This window comes from Calidris pugnax, unplaced genomic scaffold, assembly GCF_001431845.1.
Source record: "Calidris pugnax isolate Ruff unplaced genomic scaffold, ASM143184v1 scaffold518, whole genome shotgun sequence".
Lineage (NCBI taxonomy): Eukaryota > Metazoa > Chordata > Aves > Charadriiformes > Scolopacidae > Calidris > Calidris pugnax.
Window position 1 is genome coordinate 596,473 of NW_015091362.1, and position 21,086 is coordinate 617,558.

Below are 21,086 nucleotides of genomic sequence, written 5' to 3' on the forward strand. Positions count from 1 at the left end.
TGATAAGCGTTACTGTTCCACTGAGTAGCAAGATGTTTATCAGACAAATTGGTTGGCTAAATGAATTTAGTGAAAGACTACCTAATGTCTTCAGATTACCATGTCTTTCAGGGCGTTTTCACCTCAATTTATAGCCACAGCAGAAAGAATCAATTCTGTGCAGGTGGAAAGACAAACCCCTAGTATTCAGTCTGTGCAGCAGTGCCTCTGCCGTTGAGTAGGTATACAGGAAGAATGTTAACAGGTGGTGTTCTTTGCCTTGTATCTACATGGAGATCAAGTTCAGGGAGAACATGATAGGATGAATCTTACTGTTCATGTCACAGTCTGTTACCTTGTGCCACAAGAACTAGCAAGAGGACTATCCTTAACATAGAAGCACCGGGCAGATTGCCATTTGTTCTAGCAGCCTCTGTGAAGCCTGGAGAACTAAAATTAGATTCAGCCAAGAGATTGGATTCCTTCTGTGGTGGACATGTCTATGTAAGGTTAACTGCTGGCTTTAAATGGCTCTGTATTTTGATGTCCATTGAGAACTTCAGAAGCGGCATTTACGTACTCGTAGCACTTCAGTGAATGCTCTAGCCCTTGGATCATCTTCGTGGCCCTCTGCTGCATCTGTTCCAACAGGTCCGTGTCCTTCAAATGTTGATGGCCACAGAGCTGAAGGCAGCGCTACAGGGGGGTCTCCCCAGAGCAGGGCAGAGGAGCAGAACCCCCCTCCCTCGTCCTGCTGGCCACACTTCTTTTGATGGAGCCCAGAATATGATTGGCTTTGTGGGCTGCCAGTGTACGTTGCTGGGTCGTGTTGAGCTTCTCATCCACCAACACCCCCAAGTCCTTCTCCTCAGGGCTGCTTTCAGTCTGTTCTCTGCCCAGCCTGGATTTGTTCTTGGGATTGCCCTGTCCAATGTGCAGGATCTTGCACTTAGCCTCGTTGAACTTTATGAGGTTCACACGGGCCCACCTCTCCAGCCTGTCCAGATCCCTCTGTATGGCATCCCTTCCTTCCAGTGTGTTGGCTGCTCCACACAGCTTGCTGTCATGGGCAAACTTGTTGAGGGTGACCTCTGAGGTATGCCACTCAACACTGGAGAAGCAGAGTCTTGGATAATGACTGAGCAGGTGAATGTTAATGATTTACTGGCTGTCTTGTGACTTGACTTGGGCTATATAACATCTCGTGTGTTTCAGAAAACATGCACCTTGGTGTGCTTGGGCTGTACACAGGACCTAGTGCATTTGTCTTATGAAGAAATTAACCCCTAGACATAAATTGCTTGTGCCTTGTTGCTTTTGTACATAATAGCAGGAGCCAGGCAACAATTTCAAAGAGTTTTTAGGCATTAGGAGGAGAGAGAAGAAAATTCCCCTGAGAGCTACAGTTCTGCGAGTAAGTCTCCTTAGAAAAGCACAAATAAATGCATCTCGTAGAATACTTTTTCAAAAGAATTTTCAGAAGGTAACTTGGGCCATCATCTTGCCCCAGGCAGCTTTCTGCTCAGTCTGTTCTAGTGATCTGTTACGGCTTTGGTTTGCTGCAGACTTTTAATGTTTCTCCTATGTAGTCATGTAAATAATATACTGCTTGTCAAGAGTCAAAATGAAAAAGACTTCTGGAGTTGTGTTGGTGTTTGAGTTTTTGTTTTTTCTCTCAGAAGTTCTGCCTGTATTTGAAAACTTACTGTGTATCTTCTCAGGTATTTTTTCACTAGGTTTAGACAAAAGCTTAGAACATTTCTTTCACTGTTTCCTTAAACACTTGTGGTCTTGATGATTGACCGTCATTTAGTTGGTCTGCATGTTAATATTCTGGAGTCACTGTAATTGGCTTGTCTTGCTGCATTTGAATTGAAGTGGAGAACAGCACATTCTGCATCTGGAGGTGTGAAGATGCAAGGTAATCCCATCTCTGACAAGAACTCAGAATTAATAGAATTAGTACCGACATCTCCAGGTGCAGCTTCTGGCAGTGTGTCAGACACTGGAGAACCTCAGTGGATGCCCTCAGTGCTCTTTTGTCTGAACCTGAGTAGGAAATGGAGTAAATTGGTCCTAGGAAAAAAAAAAGTCTGTTTTGATCAATAATGATCTCATCTCAACATATGCCTGTTCTTTGTCTTATTTTCTCTTAATAAGTAGTTTCTAAATGGTCTCTTCATTTTTTTTCCCCAGTATTATACAGGGCCATATTCCCTTGCTTTAACCTGGCTAGCATGGTTTTGGATCTTGGCCCACTACTTCCATCAGTGTCACGTTTAAAAATGGGCATCCTCTTCCTTGTTGTGGACGCTGAGTTTAATGATAAGCGTTACTGTTCCACTGAGTAGCAAGATGTTTATCAGACAAATTGGTTGGCTAAATGAATTTAGTGAAAGACTACCTAATGTCTTCAGATTACCATGTCTTTCAGGGCGTTTTCACCTCAATTTATAGCCACAGCAGAAAGAATCAATTCTGTGCAGGTGGAAAGACAAACCCCTAGTCTGTGCAGCAGTGCCTCTGCCGTTGAGTAGGTATACAGGAAGAATGTTAACAGGTGGTGTTCTTTGCCTTGTATCTACATGGAGATCAAGTTCAGGGAGAACATGATAGGATGAATCTTACTGTTCATGTCACAGTCTGTTACCTTGTGCCACAAGAACTAGCAAGAGGACTATCCTTAACATAGAAGCACCGGGCAGATTGCCATTTGTTCTAGCAGCCTCTGTGAAGCCTGGAGAACTAAAATTAGATTCAGCCAAGAGATTGGATTCCTTCTGTGGTGGACATGTCTATGTAAGGTTAACTGCTGGCTTTAAATGGCTCTGTATTTTGATGTCCATTGAGAACTTCAGAAGCGGCATTTACGTACTCGTAGCACTTCAGTGGCTAGGGCTGAGACAACATTGGTGAATGTATCCCTTGCAGAGGTCTGCAGGGAGCTACTTGGGTTTCCACTTGCACCTTAAATTTAATGAAACTTTCAGTTTTAAACTGTTACAGTTGAGCAAATAGTCCTGCCAGCAGCACTTTGCTCAAAACCCTGAGGCTGAGTTCCAGGCCATTAAGGTACTGCTTTGCAGTTATGTAGTATATATAGTAGGTAGAGTATGCATGTGGACAAAAGAGCAATGTAAAGTTTACAGCAGTGACTGTAGCTCAGAAAACACCCATACAAATGTGCTGTGTGTGGCTGGCTCATGATTCATTTCTTGGAGTCCTGCATATTCTGGGAGTTTTGCGATGCAGATGAAACTGAACAGGGAGCGTATTCTGTGCTGTAGGGTTTGGAGTGCTGCACGTAGCTTATGCATGCCAAGGGTGCTGTTAATGGCAAAAGTTTACCAGTTGAGGTGCGAGGGTGGGTGAACACTGGCAATGTGATGTGAGTACAAACAGGAAATCAGTACTCTGGTGGGTAATGTCTCTCTTTGCTTTTGTTGTAGTTCTGGTCCAAAATTCAACAGTGCCATCAGAGGGAAGATTGGTCTGCCTCACAGCATAAAATTAAGGTTTCTGAGTTTTCTCTACTTTTCATTGCATCATTAATAGGTTTTGTTTAAAATCAAACTGTTACATTTGAAGGTTTTCTTACAATCTTGTTGATCTCCCTTTACAGCAGACGACGCTCCAGAAGCAAAAGTCCCTTCAGAAAAGACAAGAGCCCTGTTAGGTAGGAATTTTTACATGTTTGGGCTTTTTTTTTTTTTTTTTGTCCGATTGAAGTTAGGAAATCAATGATGTAATAATGCATGATTATGATAATGCATGCTCTCCAGCTTATACTCACAAGTAATACTGGTGTTCATTCCCAAAGCCCAGGTGACAAGAGTGTTGAAAATACACTGCTCTCCCCACTCCAATAACAGTGTGCAAGTGTAAATAACGTTGGTGTGCAAAACAAGCCTTGCTTTGCTTTTTGTGTTTCTGTATTCTTAATCTTTTTTTCTTGTTAATTGTGATTTAAATTAGCTAGCTTTTCTGCTAAATCTTACTTAATAATGTTAAATATGGAATGGAAAAAAGTACTGTACAAATGCTTTTCTTCCTATTCAGTATGTATTAACTTTATTTGTAGAGAAGCCAGATGCCTTTAAAATCCAAAAGGTGCTTATTCATTCTTAGGCTTCTCATTTAAAGGAATTGGGTTTAGATAGCTGCTAATGAGATTATTCTCTAATTTAATACAGTTAAATTTAACTAATCTTGCTTTGCCTTGTTTAATTATTTGCAACCTCTTACTGAGAAAATTTAGTTTAAATTTTTATTGTATATTCTCAACGATTATTTTTTTATAATACTTATAAAATTTAAATACATCTTACATGACTGGGAAACTCAATCCAGGGTCCAACATGCTAATTCTGTTCTGTACTTAAATACAATTCAGACTTTTTTGCATTTGAAGATTTAACTCCTTAAAAGTGATGCATCTAATTTCAGCTAGTGATCAGTATTGAAATAAAATTAATCTAGTGCTTCTGTTGTCAAGGATGAGAGTAATTATTCACTGTTCATACTTTTTTACTTTTTGCGTGCTTTAAACCCAAAAATACTTTTTTTTTTTTTTGTTAACAAGCTGAAACTATAAAATGAGGACTGAGAATTCTATTTGTATAGATGTCAGTATTTATGTGGTGGCTGTAGTGACTCTGAAGTGACTGGGTAGATGTAAGATTTTTAATTTGCAGAGCCACAAAAAAAAAAGTTCGTGCTACTTGTATGAGAGTTCAGACAGTTGGTCTTTGCTGATTAATGCTGTTTTCCTTTGTTTTCCTGTCATTTCATCTCATCTTTTTGACTACAGACTACCTACTGGTCCTGTTACCTGTTCTGGATAGTAACAGAATGGCACTTCTCTTTAGTTGGAGCTTCTGTAATTAAAGTACAATTTTCCAGTCATATTTAATGCTTACAGTTGAAACAGTATGTTTAATTGTGTTAAAGAAGTAAATATTATTATTATTTCAGTTCTTGACCATGCCTTTTTAATATGGAAGGCGTTTTTTCCCCATCAGACTTTGAAGTACTGATTAAAGTTTCATGCATTGTCCAGTGATAAGTTAATCTTAATTCAGATTATTTTTTAACTGAACTTTTCTCTTTCCAGAGAACCTATTGATAATCTCACCCCTGAAGAGAGGGATGCTCGAACAGTATTCTGCATGCAGCTGGCTGCAAGAATTCGACCGAGAGACCTGGAAGAATTTTTTTCTACAGTAGGGAAGGTAATTAATAGGGAGACTAAAATGTTTCTGAATACTTCAAGCTGTACATGATTGATACTCAGCAGAATTGTAAGAAAGTGACCTTCTGGAGCTTGTATACAGGTGAAACTAATTCTTAACGGCTCTGAACATAAAACCGTAATTTATCAGGAGTTCATTGTTCAGCATGTGATGTGATGCACAACATAGCAACACAGTTCTGATACAAACAACTTCATTTTTCAGAAGTTTCAGTCTTTAGCAGATAGGTCTGCCAGTTACATTGTAGTTTAAAAATTTGTTTAACTTTCAATTTTGAAAAACTTTTTGTTCCATCAGCTGCAAGATTCTGGCTTGAAGCATCACAGTGCTGCAAAATTCTCTAGCTGCTGTCCCGGTAGCATACTATGTTTGACTTTGGGCAGCTTTTAATGCCAGCTTCCCTCTGGGATGTTTGTTAACACAGCTTTATGCTACTCTAGATTTGCAGCATAATTGCAAAGCCACTGGCTTGTCAAATAATTGTCTGTTTATTAATACTGTTCTGAGAAATGGACTGCATTAGTTCTTTTCCTTTGTCTCTAACAGCATTTCTATACTTGCCTTTCAGGTTCGTGATGTGCGAATGATTTCAGATAGAAATTCCAGGCGCTCAAAGGGAATTGCTTATGTAGAATTTGTTGATGTTAGTTCAGTGCCTCTGGCAATAGGACTGACTGGGCAGAGAGTCTTGGGTGTACCCATCATAGTACAGGCATCACAGGTAAGGAGCTGTAAATCTTGTTTTTATCTATGTTGAGTGGTGCCTCTTTTATCTTGCTGGAAAATTTAGCCTTTGAAAATGTAGTTACCATTGAATTTTTGGAAAATCTTAACAGTAAGCTAATTAGAAATGGACCTTTGTTTCCCATAGTTGACAGGCAAATTAAAACAATCCAAGTGATATAAATGCATTTTGAATATACAGATGTTAAGAAAGTAGTAACAATGAAACTCTAATAATGTTACAGAATTACCATATGTATTATGTATGCTTTTGCGTATATGTAAAAAGTAACATGTTAATTTACTGGATACAAGCCAGAATTCTGCATGAACTTGTTCTATCTTAAAGGCTTTTGGAAGCTGTGTCTCTATACTTGGTTACGGTCTTGGATTTCATATATTTCTATGTTAAAATTTTATAATCTGCATGCTGCTCATTGAACAGCTTGTATTTTTTGGTGAATTTACTGATTTTAATGTGGTAGATGTATACTGCTTATGTTAGGGTTTTTTAATTAAATTCTTACAGAAAGTGAGTTTGTTTTTTCCTGTTCTTAGGCAGAGAAAAACAGAGCAGCAGCAATGGCAAATAATCTGCAGAAGGGCAGTGCTGGTCCTATGAGGCTCTATGTGGGATCCTTACACTTCAACATAACTGAAGATATGCTTCGAGGAATTTTTGAGCCGTTTGGCAGGGTAAGTTTTAATTTGGTGTGTTGTGTTACGATAGTTTAGCTGAAAAGCAAATGTAGAACACTCACCGTTTATGGAAATAATTCAGCTTCACACCTGCAAAACTTATCTTTCTTTTTCTCGTTCTTCTGTGGCTGTTACATCCAGAAGGCTTTAGATACCTAGTTAAAATTGGAGAAAAAATGAGAACCTTGATTTGTGATACAGTCCGGTGATTTTTGAATGGCAGGTCTTCTGAGGGTACCTAAAATTATGAAACAACAAAAAAACCACCAACCCCCAAATCTTTACCTTAGATCTTCCTTCTGCAGCTTGTAAATATCTCCCCTGTCCGCTCCCCCTCACCCCCTGCAGTGTGATTGTGAATGTGTTAAGGCCCAACGTACAGAATCAAGTCCAAGCTGTGTTCACTGTGAGTGTAGTAGTTTCAGCTTTTTGTGGGAGTTTCAGCTCATGTTGCTGCCATAAACTAGCAGTGTCCCATACAGCTCTGACACAGGCCCCTTTTCACTCCTCATTGTAACTCCCCAGTTTGAGGCAGTATTTTTTTGTAGAGAGTTTTGAAAGTGAGCAGGTAGAACCTAGTTTCTCGTGGAGTCATAATAGATGTTAGCCCTACTGTGCTAAGGTGTCATAGATAGGAAAAAAGTAATATACTAAATATGCTGCTAAATGGAAAAAATAATAATAAAAAAAAGGTACTGTCTTTGGATATTAACCTGCCTCATACATACTGTAATAGTGCTATTCAGTTTGTGTATCCCCTTAATTCTGTTGTGCAAAAGCCTGGAAAATTGCAGCAATTTATTAAATTTTAATCCACATAGCTGTTCTGGTTTTGTGTTCTCTCAAGGTCTGGCAGGGGGATTAATGTAGTTTAGGAGGCTTACATGTAGAGCTGTGAAAGTTTTTCCTTCTCCTGATTCCATATACTTCAGTCTTAAACTCAGTTCTTCTGTTACTGGTGTGTTGCTGACACTGTTTTATAGCTCATGGTTGACTTACTAATTTAAATGAATTAATGATTTACATTAAATTCAGTAACTGTAAACTTCTAGGAGTTCTCGTACATATTTTAAATAACTACTGGCCTACCATTTTTTTTAAAGCCCCTGAGTCAAAGTAATGCAAACTGCTGGTCTTACTCTGTAAAATGGAGTTTTCTCTGTTTGATATGCTGTAACTATAGTGTTTCAGTTAGGGTTTGATGATGTCTGCATGCTCATTGTCTGCTAGACTGTTGCATTGGGACCAAGCCTCTGCATGTGGCTGGACTCAAAGGATAAATTGTACATCACCATTATGTTTACTCGCTTCTGGTTTAGTATCAAAGTACGTATGTAGCTGCCTGTACTAATTTTGACTTGAGGAAGGAATGAAGAACTGACTTGAAAAAAAAAAAAAGTGGGTGTGCATTTATATACTTATATTTGGCAGGACTGTATTCAGGTTTTGTTTTCATATCTAGCGGTTTATTCCAAAATGTCTGATAATAAATAGCTTCATTCTTATTTTTAGATTGAAAGCATTCAGCTGATGATGGATAGTGAAACTGGACGCTCAAAAGGATATGGATTTATTACGGTATGACTACACTTGGCCAGACTTCGTAGACAATTTGAGTGTAACCCTCCCATGTAGTAGTATAACTTACTCAGCAATCTTGGTTAATTCTAGAGATAACATGTTGCAGGATATGCAGCAATGGCCTTTTTCTTTGTTTCTGCCAGTTCTCTGTGGGTATTGTGGTTGAACAATGCACACGTTTAGTATAGTTTTTGGTCAGTACCTGGTAAAGCAGTGCTGTCTTCTGCAGGCAAAGATACTAGTAAAGACTGGCACTTTCACAGTGCTATGAAAATAATTAAATTTGAGGTTTTTAGGGGAAATAAAATTTTAGAGACTAAAGCTTTCACTTGAAAACATCTTTCCTCTTTACCCTCAGATCCATAATTCTGTGAACTTGGGTTTCTTGACTGACCTGGAAATTTGTCATGGCGGGGGGGAAGTCTCATCTAGGACCTGTGGCACTTGGAGACAAATGAAACCAAACTAACTTTATAGCTAATATTTGATAGTTTTAACACTGAGAAAATACTTATATTTTTAATTAGATGTTACACAGCATAAAGCAGAACATCTGTTAGTAAATGCACAGCAGTTACAGGGTTACAAAGGAAGTGACTGTCATTCTTGGAAAGTGTTGAAAGAGAACTGAAGCCATGACTTCTGTTGATTGAAATACCTAGATGCTCTAGTTTCAATGCTAATGTATTTAAGTATATTCTTATGAGAAATATCCAAACTTGTGTGTGTTCAGATTCAATTGAAAATACAGAGCACATGTAAGTCAGCTTGTAGGGACTGTTAACTTGAATGTCATGTTTCTTATGTTTACATAACTCTGGATGTTGCATACAGTAGAAATGTTGCTGGATCCTGGAGGCAGTGTTACTGAATTTGTATTTTTCCAATCTACAGTTCTCAGACTCTGAATGTGCCAAAAAGGCCTTGGAACAACTGAACGGATTTGAGCTGGCTGGTAGGCCAATGAAAGTTGGACATGTAACTGAGCGCACTGATGCTTCCAGTGCTAGTTCATTTTTGGACAGTGATGAACTGGAGCGGACTGGAATTGACTTGGGAACAACTGGTCGCCTTCAATTGATGGCAAGACTTGCAGAAGGTATGTGTGATCATTAATTAGAAATGTGTGAAAACACAGAAGTTGACAGAATTTGTATTCATATACCCCACAGAACATTACACTAAATGCATGGAATGATATTCTTAAGCTTTTGAACAGTAACATTTCTGGTACTTGTGTTACTGCATCCCTAACAGAGTGAGAAGTGCTTGCTACAAGGTGTGTTCATCTTCTGTTGTAGGTACTGGTCTGCAGATACCCCCGGCCGCACAGCAGGCTCTGCAGATGAGCGGATCTTTGGCATTTGGAGCTGTGGCAGGTAAGAAATGATGACCTGTTTATTTTTCAAAAATACTTTATGCTATATAATTTTGAGAAGAGGTGCTTAACTGCATTTTGTGATCTTTTAAAATGAGAATAAAGGTATTCCAGCATGTTTTACAAACTGTAAAACTTTGCAAATCCATGAGCAAATGAACAGTAACAGTATATGACAGTTTCGATGGGCATGGTTTGCTTTGCATTATTTTTGGCAATTCTATTACAGTTGACTTAATTCATCCCAAGCCTTCATCTCTATCTTTACTATTCCCTGTACTAATGGGGACTTCTATGTTCTACTGCAGTGTAAATGTTGACTGTTAAAAATGGCAGGCTCATAATTAGAAGGCAATTGACCCTTCTGAAAAAAACTGAGGTGTACTAGGGACAAGAAGGTTCTTAGGACTTCATGGGGGACACGGCAACTAAGCCTGCAGTAATGTCAGGTTTACATAGTGATATCTTGGTGAGGAAGGACACTGTACATCGGGGAATTTGCGTGTTGCTTGGAATTGCCTATAGTTTGTGTGTTCTGCAAGTGGGTATGTTGGAAGTGTTGCAGGGATTTTATTTTGCTGTGAGAGGGAATGAGGCTGAGGATAGAGTTGCTGCTGCTAGTTCATAGCTGCCCTAAACAACAGACTGTTCAAGAGGTCTTCAGAACTGGAGCAACGAGTAACCAACCTCCTGCAGGAGACTGGGAATTTACAGAGTGGAATTTCATGATATATTTTTATTAATAGAAGAACAAAGGGCATGAAGCTGTCATAGCAGTAGAAAAGACTTGAATATTGCAAATAACTAGATGTTGGAATGTGTGAGAAGTGTCAGGAAATCAACAAAGAATAGATGGCATTGTTCTGTTTGTCTCCCTGCAGAGTTTGGAACAGAAGTGATTCAGACTTAAGACATATCTGAATCATGTTACTGAAGTTCAGGTGCTGTTCTGAGAAGAGCATACACATGAAACTGTAGGCAGTTTCTAAAAGAATATAATAAGGTCTTTCTACAGATAAACCCTTGGAAGGAAAAGGACCTGGCTAGTGAAAGAGAAATGTGGGTTGTGGAATAAGGTTTTTTTTCTCAATCTGATAAGAAAAAGATGAAAAAGACAGTGGTAAGAAAAAAAGTCTATGTAGTCCAGAAAGAGAAGGAAAGGTAACTCTAAAATTAGATCACCTTTAACATAGGTGATAAAGTGGTGTGACAGTCTTGCTTGGAAACAGGTGTAGTCAATGAGAAATAAAAGAAATACATTTTGAAAACCCCAATCGTTTCCCACCCCCATATTTGAAACAAGCTAAAGAAATGAAAATTCCACAAGTCAGGAATATGTGAAAAATATCTCACATACCTGAACTGTTAGGATAGCATGGAATCAGTATGAGAAAACATGTCTGTGGAGGAAGAAGTACTGAGACTGAAAACAGGTTTTTGAATATTGTGCATGTTTAGTAACTGTAGAAATAAAAGTGGTAGGGGTAGCATTGTTTACTCCACTTCTGTTGTACAAAAGGAATAATGCAGACGTGCTACTTAAGTAACTTTGGAAAAAGATAAAGCTTTTTACTACCATAGTCATGAGCTATCCCCAAAGTGAGATTTGGTTATGGATTAAAGGTCTCTTTACTCTTGCTAGAGAAAATTACTACCAGGAATTATGTCATTATGGGAGACTTTAACTTCCCTGATACAGATTGGAGAAGAATTGCTAGTAATAATGGTGGGGCCCAGATATTCCTGGATGTGATATCCGACAAATTTCTTCATCAAACACTCAGACTCACGAAGAGGGGATGCTATTTTAAACTCAATTTGGTAAGTAATGAAGATGTTATGGATGAGAATAGAAATGACCATTGACTTGGGATCATGAGTTGCTCAAGTTTAAATGGAAGGATAAACAAAACAAGTCTGTAACTAAGGCTTCTGATTTCAAAAGCTGTGGTTGAAGAAACAAGGCGATAAAGTAATCTCGTCTAAGCAGTGTGGGTGTTTGAACAGGCAGGATGTAAAAAGTTTCTTCAGTTCCAAATTGCTAATGCTCTATTGGATCTGTATTCCACAGAAGGAACAGGCCTGTTAAAAACAGGCTCCACACCGAACCGGGTGATTAGCTGCCTCAAAAGAAATAAGGAATAAGCACAGAGCCTATGAAGAACAGAAAAAAGGACTGATGATTAAACAGTAGTTTGTTTGGGAAATAGATAAAACAAGAATTACCTGCCAACAGTCAGATTGAGTTAGACCTTGTAAAAGTGCAGCTGAAGATTTACAGTTCCTGTAGAGAACAAAAGGAAGTGGGGCTGAGGTTGAATGAAAAAATACAAGATGTTTCAAAAGAATCTTGTGACCTCAGTTTGTAGTGGGGACACTGGTCATAAAGTTTGGAATTGGAGGAAGGTAAGATAAGAATATGAATTAAAAAAAAAGAAAATTATTCACAAGGCAAAGTTAAAAGTAAGAGCTGAATGTACTCAGTTCAGAGAAGTAAGAAAATTCTCATCAAATTAGTGAGGGAACAGATACATGAAATACGAGGTCTGATATCTGGTATTGTCAATAAATATTTTAAATCTGTGATACAATATATAGTTGGAACATCTAATTCTAAATTACCTACACTTAAAAGGAAGGAAGAAGAACATAATTGGGCTGGTTTCCAGTCCTGTTTCTCTTGAGTTCACTTCTCTCCTTCACAAGTCATACTGAAGGGTAAACTGGTATTAAAGGACAGTATTAAAGGACTGGTATTAAAGGACAAGTATTAAACTGTATTAAAGGACAGCATACTTTCACAGAAACGGCATTTAAAGACAATCTTTTATAAAACTGACTTTCCTGGACAGAGGAGCAGTAGTAGATCTCTTCCCTCTGAACTTTTGACTTGTGTCATTTGGGAGTTACCAAACTAGAGAAGTGGGTAGTACAGGAAATCCAGTAGGTAAAGAAGCTGGCTGAAAGAAAGGGGGATTTTTTTTTCAGGTGAAAACTGGAAAGGTTAGAGACTCTTGTTGAAGCCAAACTTGAGGTGTTGGGCTGATCTTGTTTAATACATACATGAATAACAATGGTCAACAAGAATAGGAGTGAGGTGAGTAAATACAGAGGTGCTGTCTGTAAGGGACTGTTAGGGTGTTAATTGTTCACCTGTTCAGGATTGAAACAAGTTCTAGTGCTGCAGCCTGGGAGGTTAGCAGTGAAAGATGGCCAAGGAGGAGCAAAATATCTAAGTACTCCAGCTTATCTGTGAGGGAATAGGAACTGTCAGTGTGATGCGTTTTTGAAAGGGCAGTGTGTTCCTAGTGTTAGCATACTGGAGCATCTGAGATGCTGCCTACACATTCCTGAACAGTTTTGGTTACCCATGTTCAAGATGGGTTGAATCAAACTAAAATAGGGAAGCTAAAGAATTATTTTTATGGGAAACCTGAGAACTTGGACATTATTCCTATGCAGAAAATTCCAGCAGGAAAAAGAGTTTAAGCAAAGCAGTTCTAGCTGTGTACTTTCTCTTTTCTAGTAAATTCTGTCTGAAATCGAAATATTCATGAGCCTACAGAACATTGTTCTAATGATTTTTGGGACAAAACATTTCCTTACTTTTGGGAATGAGCTCTCTGTTTCTGAAAAAGATTGAGACAGTGTGCTGTGATGGAGGGGCAAATAGGTGTCACCATCCAGGACCTCGATTTGATCTGCTATTCTGCTGCAAGTAATTAGTTAAAAAACTGGGGAATACTTGGCAGGCTTCTGTTTATTTAAAGCTGTGTTTCAAAATAAACATGCAACTTCATTTTATTTTGAAGTACAAAATGTGTTGATATTATATATTATAACAATTATATGTTAATATATTAATATAGCACCTATTATGTATCTATTTCTGTATTTCTGCTTTTTCTGTACTAAGCATGTACTTCTTACTCATGCTAAACTTGCTATTCTTACAGATACGTATACCAAACATACAGAAAAGGTTCTTAACTTTACAGATGTATTTTAGTTTCCACATGCTATTTAAAACTGCACGTAGGGAAGAATAAGACTTGACAGTGAAGCGTGACAATGAATTTCTAACTTCTGAGTGAATTTAGAAATGAGAGGAGAGGACCATTCTTCAACCACAAGGAACCAGAAAATTCAATGAGTTGATGAAAGATTTGATGGATAGGGGAGGGAGTGTCATGTTTCAGAGGTGGTAGATAATTAACCCGTGAAACCTGTTGCCACAAGATCCTGTTAGCTGATCTGTCTGGAAGAGAACTGACTCTCGGCCCTAAATGGAATTTAAAGGGTGATGTGTGTGGATTTGGCACGTCTGGAGCATTGGGCTGCAGAGCCCGGGCTTCCTGACGAGTGGGAGTTCAGCTCTGCGTGATGTGCAGTTGTGTCAGAATTGCAGAGGGAGGAGTCACTGTCCTCATTTAACTGGAGTGATTTAATTTAAGAGATTTGGGGGGTTATTTTTTAAAAAGAACCCCACAATTGTTAACAAAAGGTTGGGGTAGTAATTAACTAGGTGGTTAGTTACAGCAGAGAATACAGGTGAAGAGAGTCTTTCCTGTTATGGAGCTGAGGATTGTGTTCAGGTGCACATAGAAAACAAGCTACATGTAGCCAGTTCTTGTTGCAGCTCAACCTCCAGAGCTTGCTCCTTCCATCTTATTTTTCAGTGTGGTTCCCAGTATGTGTTCTTCTGTGGAAGTCACGTGGAAGGCAACTGAGGGATACTTCTCTTTGGGGCTCTCGCTACTTAATACTTGGTCCCCCAGTGCTGTGGAGGAGGTTTTATTAGAAAGGGAAAAAAGTATGTTGATACCTGATACCATCAGGTGTTTGCAAGTGACCTTGGAAGATTGCTTGGGGTCCATCACTTGACTGCTTTCTAAACGAGTGAATTAAGATGAGTGTTAACTTCAGTCTTCTGACTCCTTGCTTTTGTGTGAATTAAATTGGAACATAAATGAAGAGGCTTATGCTTACATTTCTGGTATTCTGAAGTTTTTTGTTGGTCTAGAAATGTTGAGCATTGGAGTCATAGATGGAAATGGTTAGAAAGGCTGTGTTTGCCTGTTCTCATTACTTAAAATTGGGAAATCTGTATGTTATTAAACAAATAATTAGTACTTTCTTGGCAATTTTTTCTGAATACTTGAAAATGTTTTGAATATGAAAAATACTAAAGTAACTTGTCATAATGACACTTTCATGAAAAGATAACAGGTAAAATATCACCTTATTCTCCTTAAAATTAAATTTGATAGCTGCTTTCAGAATGTTACACTTGGATAATTGTGCTTAAATGCTTTCTGTTAGTAAAGATGCCAAAATCCTAGTGCCTGTAAAAATTGTGGTAATTATTTTCTCATGGAACAAATACAAAGAGTTCAAGCATAGCAAAGGCAAGGTGCAAACAGTACATTGATGTAGAGGACATGGTCATGTCTTTCCTTTTAAGGTGTTGTTTCTCTTGGAAATACGCTTTCCTTTGTGGTAGTGGAATCTCTATCAAGTACAGAGTATTCCAGCTGAGAAGCTGAAATGAATGCAGCTACTCACAACTAGAGAGGAACAGTGAGAGTGGGTTGAGATGCTCTTAACCACTAAAATAGAAGCTAAAGATCCTGGCCTGCAGGTAATGATACAGTAGTGCTAGCAAGCATACTAATTAACTTCTGTATATTTTTCTTTAGATTTGCAAACAAGACTATCTCAGCAGAATGAAGGTAAACTGGCATTTGATTTAACTTGTCACCAGTAGGTTTTGTTGCATATGTCCTCAAGTGAAATGCTTTGGGTTTAGAGTGTGTCAGCAGCCTGAGAAATCATATGTAGTGCCTGTAGGAATCATACTGTGTATTGATTATTATTCACTGAAAATAACAATGTATGTTAAACGTTTCAACTTTTCTTTGTAGCATTTCCTCAATGCTGGTAACGTTCCCCAGCCATGTGGTAGTCCTAGAAAATGTGTGGGTTTGTGTTTTCATTTGTGGGTTAGGTGTGGTTGGGTGTGGGGTTTTTCCTCCTTAGAGGTAGGGACTAGGAGGGTCATTTGCAAATCAGGAGTTTGGGATTACTCTCCCTGGATTAGTCATCATTTACTCTGACTGTGCAGCCCCTCTTGTCTGCATATGTAAAAGAAGGTGGCCATTATTTCAGCTAAATTAACAGAAGCTTAAAGCCTAGGGAAAAGGCCTTTAGGATAGTGCTTATCTTTAATGAGATGTACTGTGTTTATGAGCAACAATAAATGACAAGTAATAATTTGGTAGTTACTGGGAAACAGCATAGATTATTGTACAGTTAAAACATAATAATTTGAGTTGTCAAATATTTCCTGTGTTATGTATTTCCAAGGGACAAAAGTGGGCATATATATTTTTTGAAGGATAATTCAACATGCTTAAAATACATTTTGAGAATTCTCAAAGTTGTCTGTCACTTCAGATGGGGTGGTCCCACTCCATCCTGCAGTGGAGGTGCTGCTGGCATATCACTCAGGATTTTTAGACACATGTGAAGGCATACACATCTGCATTTAAATATTTAAAATGAAAATCTGCCAAAACCAATGTTCAGGGTTATTTTCAGTTTCAACTGTAGTTCCTCTGAGTTATTTTCTGTCATAGATAGTGTCTAGTAATGAGTTTGGCTTTCCTGTCTTCAATTTTGTTGTTAGAACTGTTGCTGTTATTGCTGGATACTGGGATTTTGAAGAATAGATAGAAAACACTCATTTAAATTGGAGCAATGCATAGCAAGTTCTTAGATTTGTTACTGTTTTTTTCCATTACAACAGTTCTGGCTGCAGCTGCTTCTGTACAACCACTTGCAACACAGTGCTTCCAGCTTTCCAACATGTTTAATCCTCAAACGTAAGTGATTTATCATTGTCTGTGTGGTATTTGTTGATGACTGAGAAAGGAATCGGTATGTTGCAGAGGTCTTTTTGATAGCTTTTGGGGTGGATTTTGTCCGAGTGATAACAATTTCATCACTGTCCTATTCTTCCTCCATCTCCTACAGTGAAGAAGAAGCTGGCTGGGATACTGAAATTAAAGATGATGTGATTGAGGAATGTAACAAACACGGAGGAGTTATCCACATCTATGTAGACAAAAATTCAGCTCAGGTATGCCTAGTTCTAAAGAGACACTGAGCAGGTCTTAGGAGTTTTGTTGCTTTGCGGCGTATAGAGGGAGCATTACAAACACTATTTTTTTTTCCTAGACTGAATCTAAATTTCTTGAAGTTACTTGCAGCTTTGCAGGATGTATTTGGTTCCTGTTTTGAGTCACTGTGTGTAACTGGAATATCGGTACGAGAGCAGTTCTCTGGTGCTGCAGTCTGCTCTTACAGATTTAGACAGCTGAGTTACTGGGGAAATGCAGGCTGAAGAGTAGTGACCTCTTTAATTCTGGCATTTGGCTTTTCCCATAAGCTGTGCATTTCCCAAAAGCCAGGGACTTCCAGTTTCCTCTGTTTCTAGAGAATACAGGCTTTAGCACAAAGAACACACTGCTCCAGCAGGTGGGAGATGTGCAGGGAAGTGTGTGCCTAACCCCACGCTTGGACACAGCTGTGTTCACTAGTGATGTTAAAGTCTTGCAGTGGGGGCAATAGGAGTACCTAGAGTTATAACAGGGAGGAGAAAAGGGGCTACTGATGCAGACTTAAAACAGGTTAGTGCCTGTTTGAGGGACTCTCAGCCTGAGTGTTAAAAAGGCTAATACATTTTTCTTCTGTGTTCACTTTGTTCACTCAATCTCCAGGCTGGTTATCTCTTCCCCTGTGTTTTGGCTTTTGGAATATAAACTGTGGAAGGTCTGTAAAGGTATTTGGCCTTCTTGAACCCCTTTAATATAGAATTCACAACCCAAACTGAAGTCCAGTTTTCAAACAGTTTCATAGATAAATTTCTAACTATCAGACCCTGTAGTGTCCTGTTGGGTGTCATTCCATTGTGCCAGGCTGGAATGCACACCAGTGTCCATGTCAGTATTGCTTAGATGGGATCGTTCTGCCCTGGTAATGCACTTGGCACTCACAAACCTTTGTTATCGTTGTGCTGCTTCTATAGAAGACTCTTGTCACCTAAAACCATTTCATGTGGATTACTGAGATGTTAAATTAGAGATGAGCTGCAGTCTGGTACATAAACCACCATACAGCGTTTTGTCATCAGCATCACTGCTGGGTTGGGCTACTGGAAGGTAGAAACTTCTCCCACAGTATATTATATTAATATCTTAGAGAAAACAAAGTTTCCTTTAACAGATGAGTAAAAACCACCACCGCCAAAAAAACCAACACATAGACCCCAAGAAATGACCACCTCTAAACCGCAAAAAAGGGGCAACAGCCCTCAACATCCCTGGTGTAGGGTCCAAGCACATAGAGCTGCAAATCTGGTTATGTTAGCAAGTAGATTTAAAATTTAAAACTGCAGCTACTGCATCAGGAGTCAGGGGTTTGTTACATGAAATTCATTTGATCACAGTAGCACAGTGATGACCCAGATATTGAACACCCACTGATATTTAAAAATAATATATTTGAACGTACGTTTCCACTGTGCTGTTCTGTGTTCCTGGCCTAGGTTCTGGTCACGTTCTAAGTGTTTTCATCTCCTGTCTATTTAGTCTCTTGCCCATCCAGCCTGACTTCCCAGGCTGAGGGCAGTCAGTTGTCAGCCAGGAAGATGTGATCTGTTGTGGGTGAGAAGTCCCAACTGAACACGTGGTCTTGTGTACAGCACCAGGCCAGTCCACTCTGGGATGTGTCAAGGAAAACTAAAGCTTTGTGTTGCTGTATCTTGTGTTAATGCTTGAGCAGCTCAGGTGCCTGTGCGGGGGCAGCTGAGAAAACAACTGTGTGTGTTAATTGCTCAGTGCAGTAAACTTCAGTCCCTGAGCTCAAGTTTCCCCCCTGAGAAGGAATGAGTCAGATCACAGTGGAAAGAGATAGTACTGGCTTGCAAAGGCTGGTAAAGGGATTCTTTTTCTTCCTTTCCTGTACAGCCTCTTTCAGCTGGAGTCTGAGCTGGTTCAAGAATTGCTGGGAGTATTCTATTTTTAAGCAGGCAGCCAGAAAAACGCATCCACATTACTGTGGGCGTCTGTGTGTCTTGCAGTTGCTGAGTGTGAATATTGCAGTGCTCTGGATCAGGCTGATTTAGTGCTTAATTTGCAGATAGAATACTTGAGGTGTATCTGGCAAATTTAAAAGATCAATCTGTCATTCCTGTTACATACTATCTTAGGCTCTTCTTGCCCTGCTGTGAGGGGTTTTTTTTCCTTTCCTCTCAGTCCTTGATCGAGTAAAGACAGGCAGACGCTGAAGTTCAAGAAAGAGAATTTTCATGGTACCAGTGACCTTGAAGTGCCAGACGTCCCTCCTGCCCCTGGGAACGGGGGGTGCTTCATCCCTTTGCAAAGCAGACTGAACTTGGGTATCCAGTTAAGCATTGGTGGTCAAAGGGGTAAGCTGCAGGGGCTGCAGCTGAACTCCTGGTGACATTTATAACCAAGGACCATTAGATACTCTTGATAACCCTTCAAAGAGAGTAAGTTGTTGATTTCAGATCAAGCTCAGGTTTGGTCTGTTTTGCAAAATCCTACTTAGAATTAACACAAAGGTCCCTGTTAGAGTTGGGCGGCGCAGGTCAGTGAAACACTGTCCACTGCTCCGTTCCCTCACACCCATCCTGCGTTGGCGGTGGGTCCCAGTAGGAACACGGCGAGGCCCTGCCTCTGGCACAGCTGCACCAAGGAAGTGTCTTGAGACAACGTGGGGCGTTTCTCAGGCTTCTAACCGGCCGTAACACTTGTGTATTACAGGGCAACGTCTATGTCAAATGTCCTTCCATCGCTGCGGCCATTGCAGCTGTAAATGCGTTGCACGGGCGGTGGTTTGCAGGTGAGTGGGTTTCGTGTACAGACCTACATTTATTCATTAATTACCGAAATAACCATGTACTGATTTTTTTTTTAATTTTCTTTTCAATCTTTTGTTCAGGTAAAATGATTACAGCAGCGTATGTACCTCTTCCGACGTACCATAGCCTTTTCCCAGATTCTATGACTGCAACCCAGCTACTGGTTCCTGTTCGACGATGAAGATGGATTTAGTCAGTTTTGTACATAGTTATTTTTTGGAGGAAGATTGAGTTATCTTTTATTTAGATAAAACTAAAGGAAAGGATTTAATGTCATTTTGTGTACACTTCCTGCTACCTTTAAAAATAAAATGAAGTAAGCAGAAATGCAGTGTGTTCATTCTCCCTAACTAGCATTTCCACTGTATACAAAGCTGTTGACTTCTTGTTCTGCCTTGTAATTCTTGTACATTTACTGAGGTGATCTGTAGGAACTGAGAAGTAGCTCATAGAAAACAAGTTCTCTGTAAAAGGCAGATGGGACATAATGACATTTTTAATGTTTCACAAGCCTTTCTTTTAATGCAGCAATTACATTTTACATTTCACTAAATGTAGGTGATCTGCTCAAGGTTAATATCAGAGATAGACTTTATGAAGGGACATATTTAGTGTTTTGTATAAATGGAAAATTCAAAAGGCTACTGAAAGCTGACTCTAGACAGCCCCTCAGCTTGCTTTCTGATGAATAATTGGTAAGACTAGAAAGATTGAAGGGTTTTATTTCTTGATGGTAACTTTTGATTAATGTATCTGTAAAAGTTTCTTTGTAAATACTGTGTGAGGTGTGTCTAAGTTTCCAAACAAAACGATCTCTGCATTTCCAGATAAGTTTCTGTGTATGCAGCGGGGCACAGGTAAAGGATTTCAGCCAAGTCTGAAAATCAGAAGGAAATACAGAAACGTGTTTTGTTCTGGTTGCATATAATCTTTGCTCTTTTTAAGCTCTGTGAGCTCTGAAATATATTTTTGGGTTACTTCAGTGTGTTTGACAAGACAGCTTGATATTTCTATCAAACAAAGACTTTCATATTGCAACAATCTTTGTAAGAACCACTCAAATAAAATTCTCTTAAAAAGGCCTTCATGGAGCTTTATTTCTCTGCTCTCCTACTGTGTGTGAAGCAGCGTGTGCTGAAGCCTGGGGGTGAGGGACAGAGGCTTTGGAGTAGTGGATGGTGGGAGCGTGACTCCTGCAGAAACCACAGGAGCTGGGTCTTGCTGCGTGGGACCCTCTGTGTTCCTGGGCTCTTCCTGCCTGGGCAGGGGAGGGCTGCCTCTTTTCAGACCAGCTTATTCCAGAGACAGTGTCCCCCCTCGTCTTTCACAGCTGGGTGCAAGTCATGGGGATGTGGCAGTGACTGACGTTGGCTTTTAGTCTGGTTTCCATAAGGGAGCCTGCCCATATAGATTGCCCTCCTTGTCCCCCTTTCCCTCCCTGCCCCCATTTGTAACCAACGCATAACAAAAGCTGTTTGAAGGTGGGGAGAGTCCATTCCACCTCGGTGGGTGACGGGGCTGGGCAGGG

General features: G+C 39.5%; 1 protein-coding gene across 6 annotated transcripts in view; it reads left to right on the top strand.

Annotated features, from left to right (window-relative positions):
- The window catches only part of RBM39 (RNA binding motif protein 39), a 36,723-nt gene extending 16,083 nt beyond the window's left edge, over positions 1 to 20,640 (top strand). For 4 of the 6 annotated variants that reach the window (XM_014961159.1, XM_014961160.1, XM_014961161.1 and 1 more), the window contains 11 exons: positions 5,093 to 5,210; positions 5,800 to 5,952; positions 6,513 to 6,650; positions 8,166 to 8,231; positions 9,129 to 9,333; positions 9,536 to 9,613; positions 15,312 to 15,344; positions 16,421 to 16,496; positions 16,648 to 16,753; positions 19,461 to 19,539; positions 19,639 to 20,640. In XM_014961159.1, the coding sequence (XP_014816645.1) occupies positions 5,093 to 5,210; positions 5,800 to 5,952; positions 6,513 to 6,650; positions 8,166 to 8,231; positions 9,129 to 9,333; positions 9,536 to 9,613; positions 15,312 to 15,344; positions 16,421 to 16,496; positions 16,648 to 16,753; positions 19,461 to 19,539; positions 19,639 to 19,739 (1,153 nt within the window). In that variant the 3' untranslated portion in view covers positions 19,740 to 20,640. Of the gene's footprint in view, positions 1 to 5,092; positions 5,211 to 5,799; positions 5,953 to 6,512; positions 6,651 to 8,165; positions 8,232 to 9,128; positions 9,334 to 9,535; positions 9,614 to 11,254; positions 11,434 to 15,311; positions 15,345 to 16,420; positions 16,497 to 16,647; positions 16,754 to 19,460; positions 19,540 to 19,638 lie in introns of all 6 variants that reach the window. The other 2 variants (XR_001414043.1, XR_001414044.1) reach the window with 2 other exon arrangements.
- Positions 20,641 to 21,086: the final 446 nt, after the last annotated feature.